General features: G+C 38.5%; 1 protein-coding gene across 4 annotated transcripts in view; it reads right to left on the bottom strand.

The window, feature by feature from the left end:
- Positions 1 to 2,880: 2,880 nt before the first annotated feature.
- The window catches only part of LOC134911569 (uncharacterized), a 301,968-nt gene continuing 285,518 nt past the window's right edge, over positions 2,881 to 19,330 (bottom strand). For 3 of the 4 annotated variants that reach the window (XM_063919706.1, XM_063919707.1, XM_063919705.1), the window contains one exon: positions 2,881 to 4,330. In XM_063919706.1, the coding sequence (XP_063775776.1) occupies positions 3,933 to 4,330 (398 nt within the window). In that variant the 3' untranslated portion in view covers positions 2,881 to 3,932. Of the gene's footprint in view, positions 4,331 to 18,843; positions 18,912 to 19,330 lie in introns of all 4 variants that reach the window. The other variant, XM_063919709.1, reaches the window with a different exon arrangement.

Here is a 19,330-nt window from a genome sequence, read left to right as displayed (position 1 = left end):
CAGGTGCTGGACTCTCCTGCTAGTCTCTGCTGCACCAGAGGTGCTCCCTATCAGAACCCTTGCCATTTGCTGCCCGCGGCTCCTGCAGGTGAGCCCGTGAACAGCCGCACTGATGCTGAGGAGCTGATACCTAGCCTGAGACTCCCCTGCTTGTGGAACAGGCTCTCCTGTGATCGTATTCCTATGCAAATATCAGCATCATCATCCAGTAACCACCTGAGAAGCTGGGATTTATTGTCTGAGGACTGCAGCAGTGAACCCTGGACTTTGCTGGACTTTTGCCTCTGCTTCCAAGCTTCAATATTTTTTCCCACCGATTCTTGTCCAATCGTGGAAATCCTTGACAGTTCATTTGGACTTCATCAACCCTCATGTTTAAACTCTTTAGTTCAACTACAGTACTTGTGTGCTTAACTATTTTTGTGTGTTTTTATTTGTTTTTTATTTTCTAATCTTTTCCCTTTTTATTTTTCATATCCTATACATATATTATTTTAATACTAGTGTGATTTATCATTTACTACATTTTCTCTGCTGAGATACAGTACTTCACAATCTGACTCTAGTGAATAACTTTCACACTTTGGTGCTAATCTTAGGTCATACATTTTAAGTTGTAGCTGTGCATATCTCCAAATGAGGAATCCCACACACAGACATTTGTCTGTGTGTGGGATTTCTCATTTGGAGATATGCACTCTGCTACCCTCTCTCCCTCCTGTCTCATCAGGGGAGCTGGTCATATATTCACTGCATGACAATAAAGCTCTTGCCACTCAGTTGGTGGCAAAGCTGTCAAAAATCTTAATGCCCTACATTGAAAGTAGATTCAACTGTTTTATGTCTCTCTTTGACTGTGACTTGGTCCTCTTGAGGAGAGTCTTCGTGGAGTAAGCCATTTTGCTATTATATCCCTGAGTTTTTCCAACAGATTTGGATTGGTAAGACAGTGTTACAGAGAGTAGCCTGCCTGTGAATGACCTGTTGTTGTGGGTTAGATACTGCTGCTGCTGAAGTCGATACACCCACCCAGTGGGATGTCATGTTACAGTATCTTTAGTTTGACCAGTACCACTTGCCACATATCTGTAGTTAAGTGGAACAATGGCATTTTCAAGGCCAAGAATAAGTTTTAGTGAATTGGTACTGGTGAGGTATTGCTGCTCTTGTAAAATGGAATCGAGATGGAATTTGGTAGCAGGGACACATGACCTCAACTAATTGTCTAAAACCAGATGCATTGCTGGAGGATATTGGATGGAGATCTAATGCTAATGTAACCATCATGGCTTCAGTAATCCAGTGCGCAACATAATGGCGGATGACAGAAAAGAAAACTTGGGGGCATTTGTGTACCAGATTTAAGTGAAAGATGGCTATAGATGAAGACCTTAAGAAGTTCTTCTATACTGCAAGTCTTAACACTTCTCTTCAGGTATTGTCAAACCACCCTCAGTATACAGTGCATAGGCTGCAATGAAGGAGCATAGACTGCATAATAACAATAAACAGGAATGATTAGAAGAACTACATAATAAAAATGAACAGTTATGACTAGAAGAGTTAAACATATACAACCCAGAGAAAGGACAGACGTAATTTAATATAAATATTAATATACAGTAGTATAGGAAGGCAGTTTGAAAAAAAACAAAAACAAAACTAAGATAATTTCTGAAACTGAATTTCATTGTGGCAGATGTATTAAGCTTGGAGAAGTGATAAAGCAGTAATAAGTGCAAGGTGATAATGAACCAGCCAATTAGCTCCTAACTGTAAATTTACATATTGGAGCTGATTGGCTGATGCGTTATCACCTTGCACATAATCACTGCTTTATCACTTCTCCTTGCTTAATACATCAGCCCCAATGTGCCCTATCTTACCCATACTGTTCTGTACACTCATGGGGGCACCCTTTCTTGAAAGTCGGAAGTCTTCTCTTTCAAAAGATGTGTCCTTTAGTAATTATAGTCAAATGAGTGCTAGACAATAACTTTAACAGCACACAAACAATTAGACATTTTCCACAGAAAATGTAATCTAAAGACAATTTCTTCCCATCTTATATCAAATAAAAAAGTGTTACCTCATTTAATATGGTAGTTTGTCTAGTTTATTATGAAATGGCTAGCCATGCTGGGCTACAGCAATCATTTGAAAAAAAAAATACAAAAATGGGGAGATGGTATCAAAGCTTGAAGAGAGAAAAACGACTTACCAATCATCTTCTGTCAGTTTTGTCAAAACAAAAATCATGCCATATTTCTTAGGGTATGGGTCGTTGGGTCGACCTTTTGACCTGTTGACCTAGTACATGTCGACATAATGACCATGTCGACCTATTGCCCCTGTTGACCTAATGCATGTCGACCTTCAGTGGTTGACCTAATGACTGTCGACCTAAGTTGTGTCGACCTAATGACCGTATCCCATTTCTTAGTAGTTTTGATAACAATGAAATAAATCACATTAGATTTCGGCTCCAATTATTGAAATTTCAATTTAAAACAACAAACAACTTTTCTTTGGCCATGTGGGTTAAAACAATCTTGACATATTGCATTGAGTAAAAATACTAAGGGTGTTTTTCTGAAAATACAGTCTTCTGAAAAATACAGAGGTTATAATTTGTGTGGGTACCGTATAAAAAAGTAATTGATATTGGTGCTGGAATACTAAGAGTGCACATGTTTAAAAATAACCTCTGCACAAAATGTGAAAAACCTTAAATGTACATTGTTAATTGAGGATCAGAACTGAAAAAAAATGTGTTCTAACATCTAAATGAAAAAGTTTATGACATTTCATTAGCTATGCAAAAAATGTATAAATGCATTACTACTTGGCAACCCAAAACTGGTAAAGAATCAAAATTCATTGCTGTTCATCTACCAAAAATTTATTTGGTTAAGGAAACTTCCATACACAAGATATACTTTTTGTTTTATCATAGTCCCTGTGTACAATTAATTACATATAATCAGGTAGGATAAGTTATTTTTTTTATTTTACAACATTTACAAACATATAACAAACATTTGTACTTTTTTTATAATCTAGGTTTCAGATCTAAAACAAGGATTGAAACTTGACATCTTCAGTTGTGCAGGATTCTTAGATTTTAGCTTTCAGTGATAGATACATTAAATCTGAACATAAACAGTTAACAATTAACAAATGAATAAGTGCACATATTTTTTTTGTATTTGCATTTTCAAAAAACAACTGTAGAATTCACAGTTAAAATTGTATTTAGTGTGTGGTAAAACCTTAACATTTCAATAAAGAATGACCAAATAATAAACATTAACTTCCAAAAACACATTCACTGGCTCCAGAAGAGATGCTAATGTGTAGGATAAACTTTCAGCTGTTAAAAAATAAGTAAATGAAAATAAACAAACAAGCAAACAAATGGAACAGTTTTAGTATATAACAGCAAATACTCCAAGGTGCTTCCTTCACTTAATATTTAACAGTGCTCCTTTAAAAATTGAAAGAAATTGTGTATCACATTCAGCTGCTTTTTTATAACCTTATGTCTAGCCCATTCATTGTAGACTTTAATTGATTGGTATAATTGCCAAATGGATGTCCAAATAGCTCTTCAAAATGCTTTTGTTTAACTTTTTCATAGTTAGAATATAAATATATGTGGTTTTGGGCATACAGTATGTTGTTTTTGCCCTGGAAGTTTACACACAATTTCCCATTAATATATTTAACACTGACAATGATTGGACAGTTGAAACAGTACTATGGACTTGGAAACTGGTCTGCAAATCTATCCTAGGAAAGAGCACAAGTAAATGAAGTTAAAGAACTAATATCTTACAGGGGCAAAGAAAAAAACATTCTGTTGGTCAACATCTACATTACATAAGATTGAAAAGACACAAAATATGTAGCAAATGGTCTATTATCAGTGGCTAGTTGACCTCTAAAATTGTGGACTCTACTATGGTGCTCTCTGTTTCCAATGATGTTTCACATGAAAATTCTTCATCTCTTGATGGCTGATATTGCTCTAATTTACAATTTTTCTCACTAGACATCTCAAAATCACATCTGAAGCAATTTTCGGGAAAAAGAAATTGTGAGGACAAACAGGGAGATGAGGAAAATGGTTTGTCTAACTCACTAGAGGATATAAAAGTCGAACCATGGTCTAAAGCCTGGGATATTTGCATATGACAAGGATAAGCATACTGTATGCTTTCTTCGTTATGACAATCATACCAATTTGCTGCTAAAATTGTTCCTGCATCATTGTTAATATTCATTATTGGAGATAAATTTTCCTGTAATACTTCCACACTCTGGAGACCTTAAAAAAAGAAAATGGATTTCAGAGGTTTTTATATTATAAAATGTTAAGATAGTATAGTAATTACTAAACAAAGAATCAGTAAAATTTGTCAATAAAAGCCACTAAAGGAACTATGTTGATCATAGTGTAATACACTTCCCATCTTTATTAAAAATGGGGCATGTGGTCAATTACAGCAATTAATTTCCTTTTATACAATTAGTATTACATTATAAAAGTGGCATTTAGTCATTTTGAACATATTTATACTGGGTAGTCTGTAAAAGGAAATCTTGCTACATTGTGTCTTTTACAAGTATTGTGTACTCTTCATAAAATTGCAGTAGTAGACATACAACAAATTATATTATTTGGCTGTTCATGAAGTGGCATATTTAAAATGACATAACGCCGAATGCTGCTTGTGGGTGTGGTATAAAAGAGCTACCCTGTCTAGACAGACAATTATTAGGTCAACCCCATATGGTCATCGTGCATCAGTTCAACAGGGTCAAAAGGTCAATAGGTAAAAGGTAGACAATGGGTAAGGTCTACAGGTACACAAAGGTTGACAAGGTTACAAGGTCGTCAAAATGTCAACACAAGTTGTTTTACATTTTTTGCAGTGTCCTTTTCTATGTTTAAACATATCTAAGCCTAATCAGTGGAACTGTGCACCCTTGCGGTCTTGCTTCGCTGGCCATGCTTCAGGAAAGGCAACTTGCTTTGCTACTGCTGTGCTCAGCACAGGTTACTACTCCCAGTCATAGTCCACATGGATAATAAATCAAGCAAAAGTTGTAAAAACATGAAACCCAAAAAAAACTTGAGTCGACCATTGTCACGTTGACATTTTATACCTGTCGACCTTAAGCACTGTCTCCCTTTTATATGTTAACCTAATACATGTCAAACTATACATTGGAACCCATTGCTTAGAACCCCCTTGGACAGAGGACTACCCCACAATCTGAAGCTGCGGCCTTGACTTATGGAGAAAGAGTTCCCAAGAGAGACCTGGCAGTTCACCTCCCACAATCAGAGGCTCCCTTCCCACCATACAGGCAAAGGCTCCCTTCCCACCAGACAGTCCTAGCGCTTGACCAGCCTGTCCTGAAAAGTGCTGCAGATGGATCCCTTGATGCGGTCATCCTCATGGTTTGCTGCTGCAGCCCCAACAGCTGTGACCTGGTCCCATGCACTGGCAGCGAGTATAGCCACAGAATGACTCTCTATGACTCATACCATCTAAAGAGGTAGGGACAGGAGCTGTCTACCTCCTTCAAGTGGGGTCCCATTTTACAACTCACTGTGGGATCCTGAGGGTGAGCATAAATGTTGGATCTACCTTCCTTGTTTCCTATAAAGTGTTGGTGGCCATCCTGTACTCTATTTAACCCTGATCCAGCATTCCACTGGATGTGTTAGCTACTGTGGCTTAGATTACTCTGCTATGCTCACCTGTCTCCCCTGTGCATTTAGATACTGGCACTGTTATTGCTATATTTTCTTTAATACCATATAGTAACTTCCAGTGATAACTACCATGTGACTTTCTGGCTGTTTTGCAATTGTTAGTGCATATCTATGTGATCATCTGCTGCCACCCTGTAGCCAACCACAGCAATTGCAAGCCTTTGTAACTTTCTTTGCCATTTGAATATATTGCTGGGATGTTCACTCTTCTGATGGCCTCTTTGTGCATTCATGGGGTTGGCAGATATATTTACCTAATTATGTAGCAGCTACTACCACTTTTAAACTCCTCCACATGGAAACTGCAACAAACTGTAGACATACTGTATCTGCAAAATGTTCTGATGTAGATGCCCTCTGTATGTGCTCTGCCTCTCTGCTTACCCTGGATCCTGGACTAAACCTTTTAGGTGCACTCCCCTACATAATTTGTCTCTGCCATCTCAATCTGTACATGAGTCAACAGAAGCAAAAAGGGTGTTGATAGGTGTCTCTCTTACTTCTGAGGCCTAGCCCTACACTGATCTCTGATGCTTTCTTCAATCTCAAAGAGACTATGACATGTGTGCATCTCCAGGCCCATGTGACATGCTCAGTCTGCGACCTCTGAGACTCATGCTGATATGGAGGAACTCTCTTATGAGCTACATGATATTCAGAAGGTCCTCCACCTTTTCAAGTCCCTACCCACTAATGCGAATATACCTACCATGGCAGAATTTACAGCCTTGGAAGGTGGACTATAAGAAGTGTTACACTTGGAGGTTGCTACACTTAAGACAGAATTTATACACTGGGGATCTCGCATTACAACACTGGAAGAGTGTTCAGAGAGGCAGACAATTTTGCTTTAGTTGATACTGTGAAATTGCAAGCTGTAGAGGTCCAGAACCTCAGGGACCACTTGGAAGATCTTGATAACAGTGGACATAGAAATAATCTGAGTATCCAGGGCATTCCTGACAATATTCCTGATCAAGGCCTTCAAGATGTTCTCTCTAAACTGTTCAATGAAGTCCTTGGCAAGGACCCCAATGAAGCCATAGTTTTTGACAGAGCATTATTCCTAGGGGCCCACAATCCAAATGCCCATAAAAGTTAACTCAGAGGTTCTGGTAGATTGCAGTATGATGACCGCCCCATTCAAGTGTTTCAAGAACTCTTAGCATACTCTGCAAACCAGGTGCCATCTGAAACCTTTGACTTGATGCTATAGATCCCACAACATTAAATACAGAAGGGGAATCTACTGCCCTCCTTGTGTTGGTCCATGTGAGTACGGTCCTTCTAAAAGACATTTTTTAATCTCTCAACACCTATGTCTGGTTCTTGTCCTCACTTGAGTTATGACTGTGGAGTGTTACATCTTGTACCCACTTTTAACCATTGAATGTCACTTAAATGTTCCGGGTACCACCCGTGCTGTTGGGGTCCAACTTGGCTGGATGCAGCCTCATCCTCATGGAGGTGGATGTTTCTGAGACTTATTCTACTTTGATACTTTGTGGCTATTGCCAAAGTTACTTATACAGTATATTGGAATAAAGTTCTTTCCCTCACCAATTGAGTTTTCATGTTTTCAATTTGCAATACACATGTGCTGCTGCTTAACTGCATATTTAGTTATTCAAATGTGTGTGTTGAATGCTTCGTCTTCAATATCTATCCCGTTGCCCTTTTACACCACATATAGTGGTCCTGGGCCTTGTGGCGGGGACTGGATCCTTTTTCACTATGCTGCACAGGAGCAGTGTTTTCTTAATTTTAGGTTTAGTTTTTTTTCTTTTTGTATTTTACTGTATATTTATTTTGGTGTTTTCTGCAGCACTCCACACTCTTTTCTTTCCTTTTTTCTTCTATCTTCTTGTGCCTCTTCTGTCAGGGTCTGGGTAATAGATTTAGGTTTTATTAGCGACACTAACCTCTTCACTTAATTTGCCTTCTTGTGAAAGTTATAAATTATTGCATTATTATTCATTAACAATTTAATTACACCTGATGGCCACTTTCAATATATTGTGTCTATTAATGTTAAGGTCCTCAATAGACAGTAATGTATGTGGGAATTGAAAGCAGAAACACTGGACATTGGGGTCTATTGTGCGTTGCACGCAAATGACACAAAATGCAGATCAGATGGATTTTCAACCATCTGCACATGTGCTGTGTCCACAGGGTTTCACAATGCGATCACATCCCAGTGTGATGAGATCCCATAGTGATTGACGGCTGGTGTTTGGGGGTGGCGATGCGGGCGTTAGTGGGGAGTGGTGCGGGAAATACAGGCGTGTCATGGCCATTTTTGGGGCAGCCGGGTGATGTAACCTGCAGTTGCATCACATCGCAGGGTGGTGCTTTACATGTTGGGCAGCCTTGCTCTGTGCTTGGCAGCGATTTTTACCAGTAGCAGTTTTGCAATTTTAGCAAAATTGCTACTGATGCTGAATAACCCTAAGTGCATTTCTGAGAAGGTGCTGCTCCATCTCTCAGGAAAATAGACTTCCCTTGTGTTTATTTTTACCTGCCTGCAAAACACTGGGGGTAGCAATTGTCTTTGCTCAACATGTCAATTCTGTTTGCCACCAGTTGGCCCCAGGCCGGGCTCTCTTAATCAATTGTAAAATATTTGCACAGGCATTCACCTTTGTCAATATATATGCCCCAAACACAGTCCAACTAGCTGTCTTTGACAGGGTGCTCAATCTTGCCCAGACCCACACTGAAGGTTAAATTGGTGACAAGATCCTTTTTTGACTCCTCTAAACCCATTGCCCAGATATTCAGACTAATTCCATTGCAATGTTAAGAAGCATTTACATGACCACCAATTGTGATGTGTGGCTTATTCAACACCCCTCAACATGAAACTACTCCTTTTACTCCCAAATGGCATAAAAGATATACTAGACTTGATTATCTCTTTATTTCCCATAGGTTCCTTTAGCTGGCCATAGCCTCAACAATAGGCCATATTTCCTGGACAGACCATGCCCCCATCTCACTGAAAATTGCTTTACCAACCTCTAACTCCAAATCTTATATCTGGCAGTTAAATTAACTTATTCTCCAATACTCATACTGTAGACAACAGATTAAGGAGGCAATTGATGACATAGTAAAATAAGTTATGTCCCTGGGAGACACGTGTGTAATATGAGGGAAGCTCATACAAATAGGGACATATTTCAAAAGCCAGTACCTAGCTTTCAGAAATGAAAATTAATATAGTAACATAATTGTTGAGGTTGAAAAAAAGACAATTTGTCCATCGAGTTCAACCTATATTTAATCTCATTAATAAAGGTTGTATCCTTGGATTTCTTTTTCTGCTAAAAATTTGTCTAACCATTTCTTAAACTTACCAATTGAGTCAGCTAGTACAACTTTCTCAGTGAATTCCATATCTTTACCATCCTCACTGTGAAAAAAGCCTTCATTCACTGGGTATGAAAGATATTCTACTCTAACCTTAAGGGGTGGCCAGGCGTTCTGTTTACACATCTCTTTATAAACAATTCACCTGATAATTCCCAATATTTCCCCTTAATGTATTTGGAAGTATTAATCATAAATACTTCTCAGTCAGGCGCCATCTTTTTTGTCACAATGGATTGAACCTGAATGAGGAAGGGGCAGCAGTACTGGGGGCAGGATGGTTAGAAGGTTGGAAACTAGATATCTGGGCGGAGGGATTAGAAAAAAACTATGAGATCATTAGTGAGTGCAGCAAGGGGGGAGGTGTTAGGTATAATGGGGGTGGAGAAGGGGGAGAGGAAGAACAGCAAGAATTGGAAAATCAGGGAATACTAAAGTAAGAAGGGAAAGGATGCCAATGAATAGACTAATAGATAAGGGTATTACTAACCTAAAATGTGTGCTTTCAGGCATAATGGGGGAATTAGAAATGCATGTAATGAAGGAACATTACGATATTATAGGTATCACGGATACATGGTAGAATGATTCCCACAATTGAGTAGCTACAGTAACTTGGAGGGATATACTCCTTTCAGGAGAGACAGGGCTATTAAAAGAGGGAGTGGTGTATGTCTTTATGTTAAACCATTTCTAAAACCATATTTAAAAGAGGGTATTTTCAAGGGAACTGGAGATGTTGTGTAGACATTATGAGTTGAAATTTCTATGGGAAAGAAAAGTACAAAAAAACTTTAATAGGGACATGTTATAACTCTCCTGATATTAGTATGACTGAGGAAGTGCAACTCTTGATGCAAATCAAGAAAGCTACAGGGCTGGGGAAGATTCTAATGATTGGGGACTTTAATTATCCGGACAGAAATTGGGCAAGCAAATCATGTAATACAGCTAGTGGAAAAAGGTTCTTAAATATGCTAAAAGATAACTACTTGTCGCAAATAGTCGAGGAACCAACCAGAATAGGGACTATACTGGACCTGGCACTAACTAACAATGTTGAGATAATAGCGAATACCGCAGTAGGCGAGACCTTGGGTAACAGTGATCTGATTATGATCACATTCGACATTAGCATTCAAAAGCAGCACTCTAAGGGTACAACTAAGACTCTTAATTTAAAAAAAGTGAATTTTAACAAGCTGAAACACACACTAAAGGACATAAATTGGGGAACTATGTTTCAGGGAAAGAACACTGCCGAAATGTGGGATATTTTTAAAACAATGCTAGACAAATATACCCATAAGTGCATCCCCTTGGGCAGTAAAAATATTAAGTATTAAAATCAAACCAATGTGGTTAAACAAAATGGTAAAGGAAGAAATGGATAAAAAGAGACAAGCATTCAAAGCTTTCAAATCAGACTGGAAGGCGGAGTCATTCCAGTATTACAAGAAATGTAACAAAAAATGCAAAAAGGAAAAGGAGCAGCTAAAATAGAAAACGAGAAGCAAATCGCTTAGGAGAGTAAAACTAACCCTAAAAAATTATTTAAGTACATAAATGGCAAAAGGCTAATAAAAGAATATAGGACCATTTAAAAGCAAACTGGGATCCCTGATAAATGACAACAAAGAAAAAACTGAAATATAGAACAAATGTTTCTCTTTTCTATAGAGGACCAGATTGTGGGATTAGTGAGTAACAATAGCATTGATAAAGGTCCATTTCTTAATACTTATCTGTCTGAGGAAGTAGTACGTGAATGATAGTAATACTGAAATAGCAAGGCCACTGTATCTGATTTTCACTGAGTCACTTAGATCAGGCATGGTACCTAAATACTGGTGTATAGCGGATGTAGTCCCAATATTTAAAAAGGGTATTAAACTTCATCCTGGTAACTATAGACTGGTTAGTCTGACATCAATAGTGGGGAAACTATTGGAAAGTATACTAAGGGACAGCATACAGGACTACTTGGAGGACTTCCATGCTATTAATAAGAACAAGCATGGTTTTGTGAGAAATAGATCATGCCAAACTAATTTGATTAGCTTCTATGAGATAGTAAGTGACAATCTAGATGTGGTTTATCTGGATTTTGCAAAAACTTTTGACAGTACGTCACAGAAGGCTGATTTTCAAATTAAGGGAACTTGGTATAGGTGACACTATTTGTACATGGGTGAGTAATTGGCTTGATAACAGGGAACAGTGAGTGGTGATTAATGGGATGTTTTCTACCTGGGCTAAAGTAATTAGTGGAATACCGCAGGGTTCTGTGCTGGGGCCACCTTGTTTAATATATTTATTAATGATTTAGGAGAAGGACTAGAAAACAGTGTGTCAATATTGGCAGACGATATTAAAATATGTAGGGTAATCAAGTCAGATGTGGAGTCTCTTCAGAGCGATTTATTTAAACTGGAAGTTTGGGCAATGAGATGGGTATGAAGTTTAACGTGGAAAATGTAAAGTTATGCACTTTGGAACTAATAATAAACATGCAACCTACCAATTAAATGGTGAAAAAATAGGGGAAACTGTATTCAAAAAGGATTTGGAGGTGTTCATTGATAGATTTAGCAGCAACACATAATCTCAAAGTGCAGCAACAAAGGTAAATAAGGTGATAGCATGCATTAAAAGGGGAATTTAAACAAAGGATGAGAGCGTAATCCTGCCACTGTACAAATCTTGGTACGGCAGCATCTTGAGTATTGTGTAAAGTTCAGGGCACCACACTATAAAAAAAGACACATTACAACTTGAAAAGGTTCAGAGGGGAGCTACCAAATTGATTAAGGGGTTGGAGACACTGGACTATGAGGAGAGGCTTTTATGGTTAGATATGTTTACACTAGAAATGAGATGACTAAGAGGAGATATGATTAATATTTACAAATATATAAAGGGGCAATATGCGGAGCTATCATGTGAGTTGTTTACTAAGAGACCTCTACACAAAACACGCGAACACCCACTAAGGCTTGAGTAGAGGACATTTCGTACTCAGCGCAGGAAGGGATTCTTCACTGTAAGGGCAATACAAATATGGAATATACTGTCAGAGAAAGTTGTAATGGCAGACTCAGTCAATATGTTTAAAAATGGGTCAGACAAATTTGTAATGGAAAAAGATATACGAGGATATAGCCTTTAACCTAAATAGAATAGGGAATGCAATATTATTCAGGTTGAACTCGAAGGACTACTAGTCTTTTTTCAACCTCACCGACTGTTACTATGTTATATCTCCCCTTAGTCACCTCTTTTGTAATTTAAACATACCTAGTTAGTCTTTCATTATACAGTAGTCCAACGACTCTATGCCCTTAATCAATTTTGTAGCTCTTCTCTGAACTTTTTCCAAGTGTGGTGCCCAGAGTTGTACACAGTATTCCAAATGCAGCCGTACAAATATTTTATATAGTGGCAGGATTACACTTTCTTTCCTTGTCTGCATCCCCCGCTTTATGCATGTTAATACCTTATTTGCCTTTGCTACTGCACACTTACACTGGGCACTGCTACTAAGTCTGTTGTCAATCAGCACACCCAAATCTTTCTCCATTACTGAATCTCCTACCTTTTCCACATTTAATTTATAAATTGCAAGTTTGTTCTTAGTCCCAAAATGCATAACTTTACATTTCCCTATATTAAACCTTATGATCTACTTTGCTGCCCAAACTTCCAGTTTTTTAGGTCATTCTGTACATAATTAACATCTCTATCTGATTTAATTATTTTACACAGTTTAGTGTCAAATGCGAAAAAGGACAGTTGGCTCTCAAGACCACCTCCCAGGTCATTTATAAATATGTTAAACAGAAGTGGCCCTAGTACAGACCCTTGAGGTACACCACTTAATTATTTAGCCCAGTTTGAATACTTACCATTGACCACAACTCTCTGTTCCCTATTTTCCAACCAATTTGTGACCCAAGTACATATATCGCTTTCTAGACCGACCTCTCTTAGGAAAGGCTTTCACAGACCACATCCACTGCATTTCCCAGGTCTAAGTTCACACTCACTTCCTCATAGAAGCTAATTAAGTTTGTCTGACATGACCTACAATATCCCTCACAAATCCATGCTGCGTTCTACTAATAATCTTGCAGGACCCTAAATACTTGTTAATGCTGTACCTTAATATACTTTCTAATATATCCCCCACTATAGATGTTAGACTTGATGGTCTATAGTTTTCAGGAGGGGTTTTGCTTCCCTTTTTAAGTAATGGCAACACATCTGCTATTCGCCAGTCCCTCGGTACCAATCCAGATGTATTTGAATCACTGAAGATTAAGTATAAAGGCCTTGCTATTTCTGATCTTAACTCCATTAAAACCCTTGGGTGAAGTCCAGGGAATTTATTAGTCTAAAGTTTGCTTAGTTGCTCACAGACTTCTTCCGCACTCAAAAGAGTGCTATGTAATAGGGCATTATCATTTATGTTATTATATAATATTCCCAGCATTTCTTCCTCTTTAGTAAAAACAGACATACAGTAAAAAATGCGTTCAATTTCCCTGCTTTTTCATTGTCATCAATGATCAAATTGCCCGACTCACTTGGACATCTGTCTTTTTTCAACCTCAACAACTATGTAACAGCAACAACAACAACAACTATGTAACTTTTTAAGGGTCTTATAGTGTCTTTTTTTTAGCCTTTTACCATTGATATACTTACAGAAATGTTTAGGGTTTGTTTTGCTATCCTTTGTAATTTGCTTTTCGTTTTCTATTTTAGCAGTTCTGATTTACTTTTAACATTTTTCTGATTACATTCCTTATAGTAGAGGAATGTCCCCACATTTCCATTTGCATTGAATGCTTTAAAAGCCTGCCTCTTTTTTTCCCATTTCTACCCTTTACCTTCTTGTTAAGCAACATCAGCTTATGCTTAGTACTCTTACCTTTGTTGCCCATGGGGATGAACTCATGCGTATATTTGTCTAGCAACATTTTAAATGCGTCCCACATTTCGACAGTGTTTATACCTTTAAACAATGTTTCCCAATGTATGTCCTTTAGAGTTTCCCTAAGCATAGTATAATTTGCCTTTTAAAATTAAAAGTCTTAGTTGAGCTCTTATATTGCTGCTTTTGGAAACCTATTTAGAATGAGACAATATTATAATCACAGTTATCCAATGTCTCCCTTACCTTAATATTTGATATTACCTCCACATTATATGTTATTACTAGGTCCATTATATTCCTATTGCCAGTTGGTTCCTCAATTACTTGGGACAATAAGTGATCTTTTATTACATTTAAAAACCTATACCTCTAGCTATATCACGTGACTCATTTAACAAGGATGCCTTATTGCAGAGGAAACAGACCTTAGAACATTTACATAAGTCCTTGCTTTCTGCTGAGACACTTCAATCCCTCATGGATGCCCAAAATTAACTCAATAACCTTATGTCGGATAAAATCAAATTGGATGCCTGCAAATGTCTTAGCCACTACTTCCTTTGGTGTAACAAATTGGGCAGGATGTCAGCTAAGGTACTATGTGCTCAGCAGGCAGCTACATTGATTGCTCGAATAAAGTAATCTTCTTTGTCTGTTTGTAACTCCACAAAGGAAATAGCCATGGCTTTTCAGTCTTATTATTCCCAACTGTACAATTTAAAAGATCCGGCAGAATGGGTAGATGTATTGTCCCAGAAGGCCTCTATTAAAACTTACTTAACTGAGGTAAGATTACCCACTCTCTCAGAGGCAGAGATATGTGAATAAGAGCAGCCTTTACTTTTCTTGAGATGGAGGGGGCTAGTAAATCAACTCTGAATGGTAAGAAACCGGGCCCCAATGGTTTTTCTGTTGGATATTATAAGATGTTTTGTGACATTCTATTACCCCTAATGCTTGGGGCTTTTAATGAGGTTTTGGATCTTTCACCCTTCTCCTCCCAATGTCTTCTAGCTCGTATCTCAGTAATTCCTAAAGAGGGAAAAGACCCAGCCAAATGTTTTAGTTATAGACCCATCTACCTGTTAAATGTTGATTTGAAGCTTGTCACCAAGTTAATGGCTAACTGTTTCAAACTGCTCTTTCCTGCCCTTTTTCACTCAGACCAAGTGGGGTGTGTCCCTGGCCATGAAGCCAAGGACATCACCTTGAAAGTTCTAGATTTGATTACTGAGGCATCTTGTTAGAAGGCCCCAGCCATACTACTCTCAACAGATACAGAGACAGCATTTGACAGGGTAGATTTGTACTTCTTATTCGGTGTGCATGTGGTTCTAGGCCTGGGACAGGTGGCATCCTAGAGAATCCAGGCTCTCTACTCAACCCCTTCAGCTCATGTAAAGATTAATAGGGATCTATCGGAACCTGTCAGGATCTCCAGTGGCACTTGCCAAAACTGGCCTTTATCTCCACTTGTATTTGTATTATTTATGGAGGCTTTGGCAAGGGCTCTTTGGCAGAATGGTCAAATAACAGGATTAACTATTGGAGCTAAGGAGCACAAATTGGCTCTATTGCAGGCGACCTCATAGCGGTAGTGACCAATTATCTGACGTCTATCACCAACTTTCTTGCTGAGTTTAAATGCTTTGGAGCTCTATCTAATTTTAAAGCTAATCTATCCAAACCAGTGGCTCTTAAGGGCCCCATACACTACAACGATATGTCTGAGGCTGAAGATTTTACTTGAAATCTCCCGCGAGTGGTTCCATAAAATTTGGTACATTTTGCATGCAGTATATTGTAAGTAATGCCAACCATGCCTGCGGGAACTGACATATCACGAGTGCAGCACTAACAATCTAGGGGAGCCAATCCGACCCTCACGGGAACGTGCATCGGATCGGATCGGATATACCTCCAAAATGCCCGATTTCACCCGATTTATCGGCCTGAATGCCCGAAATTGGATGAAATCGGGCATTATCATTCTAGTGTATGTGGCCCTTTAGCCTCACAATGGACCAAACCAGCCCATGGGACATAGAAGTTATCTCCCAATTTCCGTACCACCCAATGCAAATTAAGTACCTTGGAGTAAACTTGCATAGGGATCTTTTCCAGATCTTTTCTTCTAATTCCCCCCCCCCCTTCTTCGCCAGGCTTCGATCGGATCTTCTTACCTTGTGTTCTAAGATTATTTTGTGGACAGGTTAGGTAGATGTCATTTAAATGAATATACAACCTAGGGTGCTCTAACTCTTCAAAACCCTCCCTATTGCGATCCCACATTTCTTGTTCACAGCACTCCATTGCATAGTTAGAGATTTTATTTGGGCAGGTCGTAGGCCTCATTTTAAGCACAAAATATCATATATAAGGACACACCAAAGTGGCTTCCAACTACCTAATTTCTCCTTATACTATCATGCAGTTTTGCTTACTAGAATTATGGAATGGGGACGATTATCAGACATGAAACAATGGGTTTACATCAAAGCCACGTCCCTATCTGCACCTAACCCAGAGTTGCCTTGTCTCTCAGTTTTCCCCTCAATATCCCACCCCTTGCTAGGTCCTACTATCTCTCTTGCTGGTATCATCAACATTCACAACCACACCTTTCACACATTCCCTACCCTCTCACCCCGTTATTTAGGAAAGTGCACGTCCCGGTAAGATGTAACCTCAATGAACGCAGCTACATATGTATGGTCAGAATGTCCTCTCCTCCAGCTCCTTTGAAATTAGGTGATAGAAATGGCTAGTCTCATTCTCCAGGAGGACCTGCTCTCATGTCCTAGTTTTTGGTTACTGAATATTTTACAAATACCTAAGGCACAGTACAAAAAGACACTGCTTAGACACATACTTTGTGCCTCAAAGGTAGTTATTCCAGTTCACAGGAAATTCATTTCTATACCCACTATGATTGAATGGTGTGCTCGTTTAGATCATTACAGGTCTATGGATGACCTTATATTGTCTTTGTTAAAACTTGCCAGGATTTTACTACAATATGGTACCCATAGCTGACTTAAATAATCTGAACATAATAATCATTGTGTAGGGGTTTGGGTTTAAGTCAGTAGATACCAGAATAGTAAACAGCTCAATTGTTTACTTACATTGGTGTGGCAAGTGGTTCTAGTTATTATTATATTTGTTATTTTAATATAATATTACTGTTTGACAGTGATGCCTTACTCCCTTGAAATGAGGCCCTGCTCTTCCTTTTCACCTTTTCCCCCTTATTCACTCTCCCTGTTTCTCAAAATTTCCCATGTCTTTGAATATGATCCTTTTTTAAGTGTTTTTGTTTTATGTGCTACCAGTATATACTGAAATGTTTGTAATAAGTTCATTCTTGTTGAATAAAAATGCTCTATTTAAAAAAAAAAATATGATACCATTACAAATTTAATATTGGTTTTTGAGATGACAACTAGCAGTTTGCCAGGAGGCTAACATTAGCATCAGCAGGTGGGTCATACATGGCTTCTTTTGGGTGGGGGACATGGGCAACATTCTTGGTTGTCCAGGTTTGACAGTTTAGGAAACACAGTAGTGCATTTTATCAATGTGAATTGTGGGTGGCACCAGGAGACTTGTCAACTCTGTTCGGAGGCCAGAATTGCCCCCGCCCAGTCCCCCCGGATTCAGGAATCTCCTAGAGCTTCTAGGAGAGTTGGCAAGTATTTGGTCATTTAGGAACCAAGTATCCCGATTACTGACGACAGCCTAAAGCCTCAGTGTAATGATTTCACTATCTTGCTGGCATATAAATTCAGGTCGGATATTATTTTTAAGAGTTGGAATGGAGAACTCTGTCTCTGTCACAAACTCTTTACTGTTGATGTGGATTACTTAAACATGATACCACTGTGTACTTAATAAGTGTGTAATGGATGTATAGCCAAACAATTGTAGTTGGCTACAAGTAGATTAATATTATATGGTATAACTTGGGAGTTATACAGGAGGATAGCAGAAATATTGTAACTGAAATGAGAAGTAACTGACCTCCTCATCTTCTTTTTCACTCTCAGGTAAATATATCCTTACTTATTAGCCTGCACCCAATGCTGCAGAGAGCTCTGCTGGGCCCAGGTAAACTTTTGGTGGTGTGGCCTTATCATGGGAGGCATGACTATGCCCCTTTAAGAAAAAAATTAAATAAAGTATATGTAGTGCTGTGAGCAAGGGGCACCTTGAGCTGCTAACCCAGGTGCAAATCCAGGGGGGATGCTTCACCTACACAAGCAGAGACTGATGCTGCTACTCAGTGGCAGAATCCTCTCTGACCTATCTGCAGCCCAGCACACAGTAGCAGAGCTGGGGAGAGAGATTGTTGTCAGGTAAGGGAATGGGTGCCTTGGTGGACTCAGGCACCCGCCAGGCCACTCCAACAAACCAAGCCCGGGTAATTAGTACTTGCACCCCTGTCCTTCCCGGTGGCCCTGCCTGCACCAGTTTACATCTAAGCTGCTGAAATAGAGTACATTTTGATATAATATAAAGGAAATAAATGTTAACTTGCCTGTACCAGTATCTTTATAGGAGCTGCATTGACTAAATGCTTTTTGATATACAGTAATATATGGAAAAGTAATACTACGTTTCTTGTACTGTTCCAGTATCTAATACCCAAATACAGTCCTCAGGGAACATCCATGGTACAGATTTTCCTGGTCTCCTCACAGATCACAAGTGAAATAATTAGAATTAGTAAAAAGTATACCTGTGCTCCATCACAGACAACTCTATGGAAACATGCACTTGTGTGAACCGGAATTAGGAAACCGTAGCCTATAACAAATAAAGTTTGCAGTTCATAGACTACAGCAAAGTCATTTTGGTATAGGGGTGTTATGTGAACATGAGAATCACAATTTATTTTTCTTGACCAGACTGTACAGTATGCAGTAAACATGAACATGTGTCACATACTGTGAATTTTTTTTAATCAGCATGGGTAAAACACATTTACACAGGCGGTCACACTTCTGTGGTGCTTCAAACACTATAAAGTGCACATAATTAATTATATTAGTCGAACTGGTCAAATACAGTACTTAACTAGCTAAAATAAATCTGAAGACATTTGTATGAGATTACTAAATGTATATTTTTTTGTTTTTGCTAACAATGAGTAGACTACATATTCTTTTTGGATTCTTATTGTTCTATAGCTCATCTTAAGATGCAGGATACACACCTTTAAATTA

The sequence above is a fragment of the Pseudophryne corroboree genome, chromosome 4, assembly GCF_028390025.1.
Source record: "Pseudophryne corroboree isolate aPseCor3 chromosome 4, aPseCor3.hap2, whole genome shotgun sequence".
NCBI lineage: Eukaryota > Metazoa > Chordata > Amphibia > Anura > Myobatrachidae > Pseudophryne > Pseudophryne corroboree.
The sequence above is the reverse complement of the archived record's forward strand: the minus strand, read 5'-3'. Positions and strand labels throughout refer to the sequence as shown.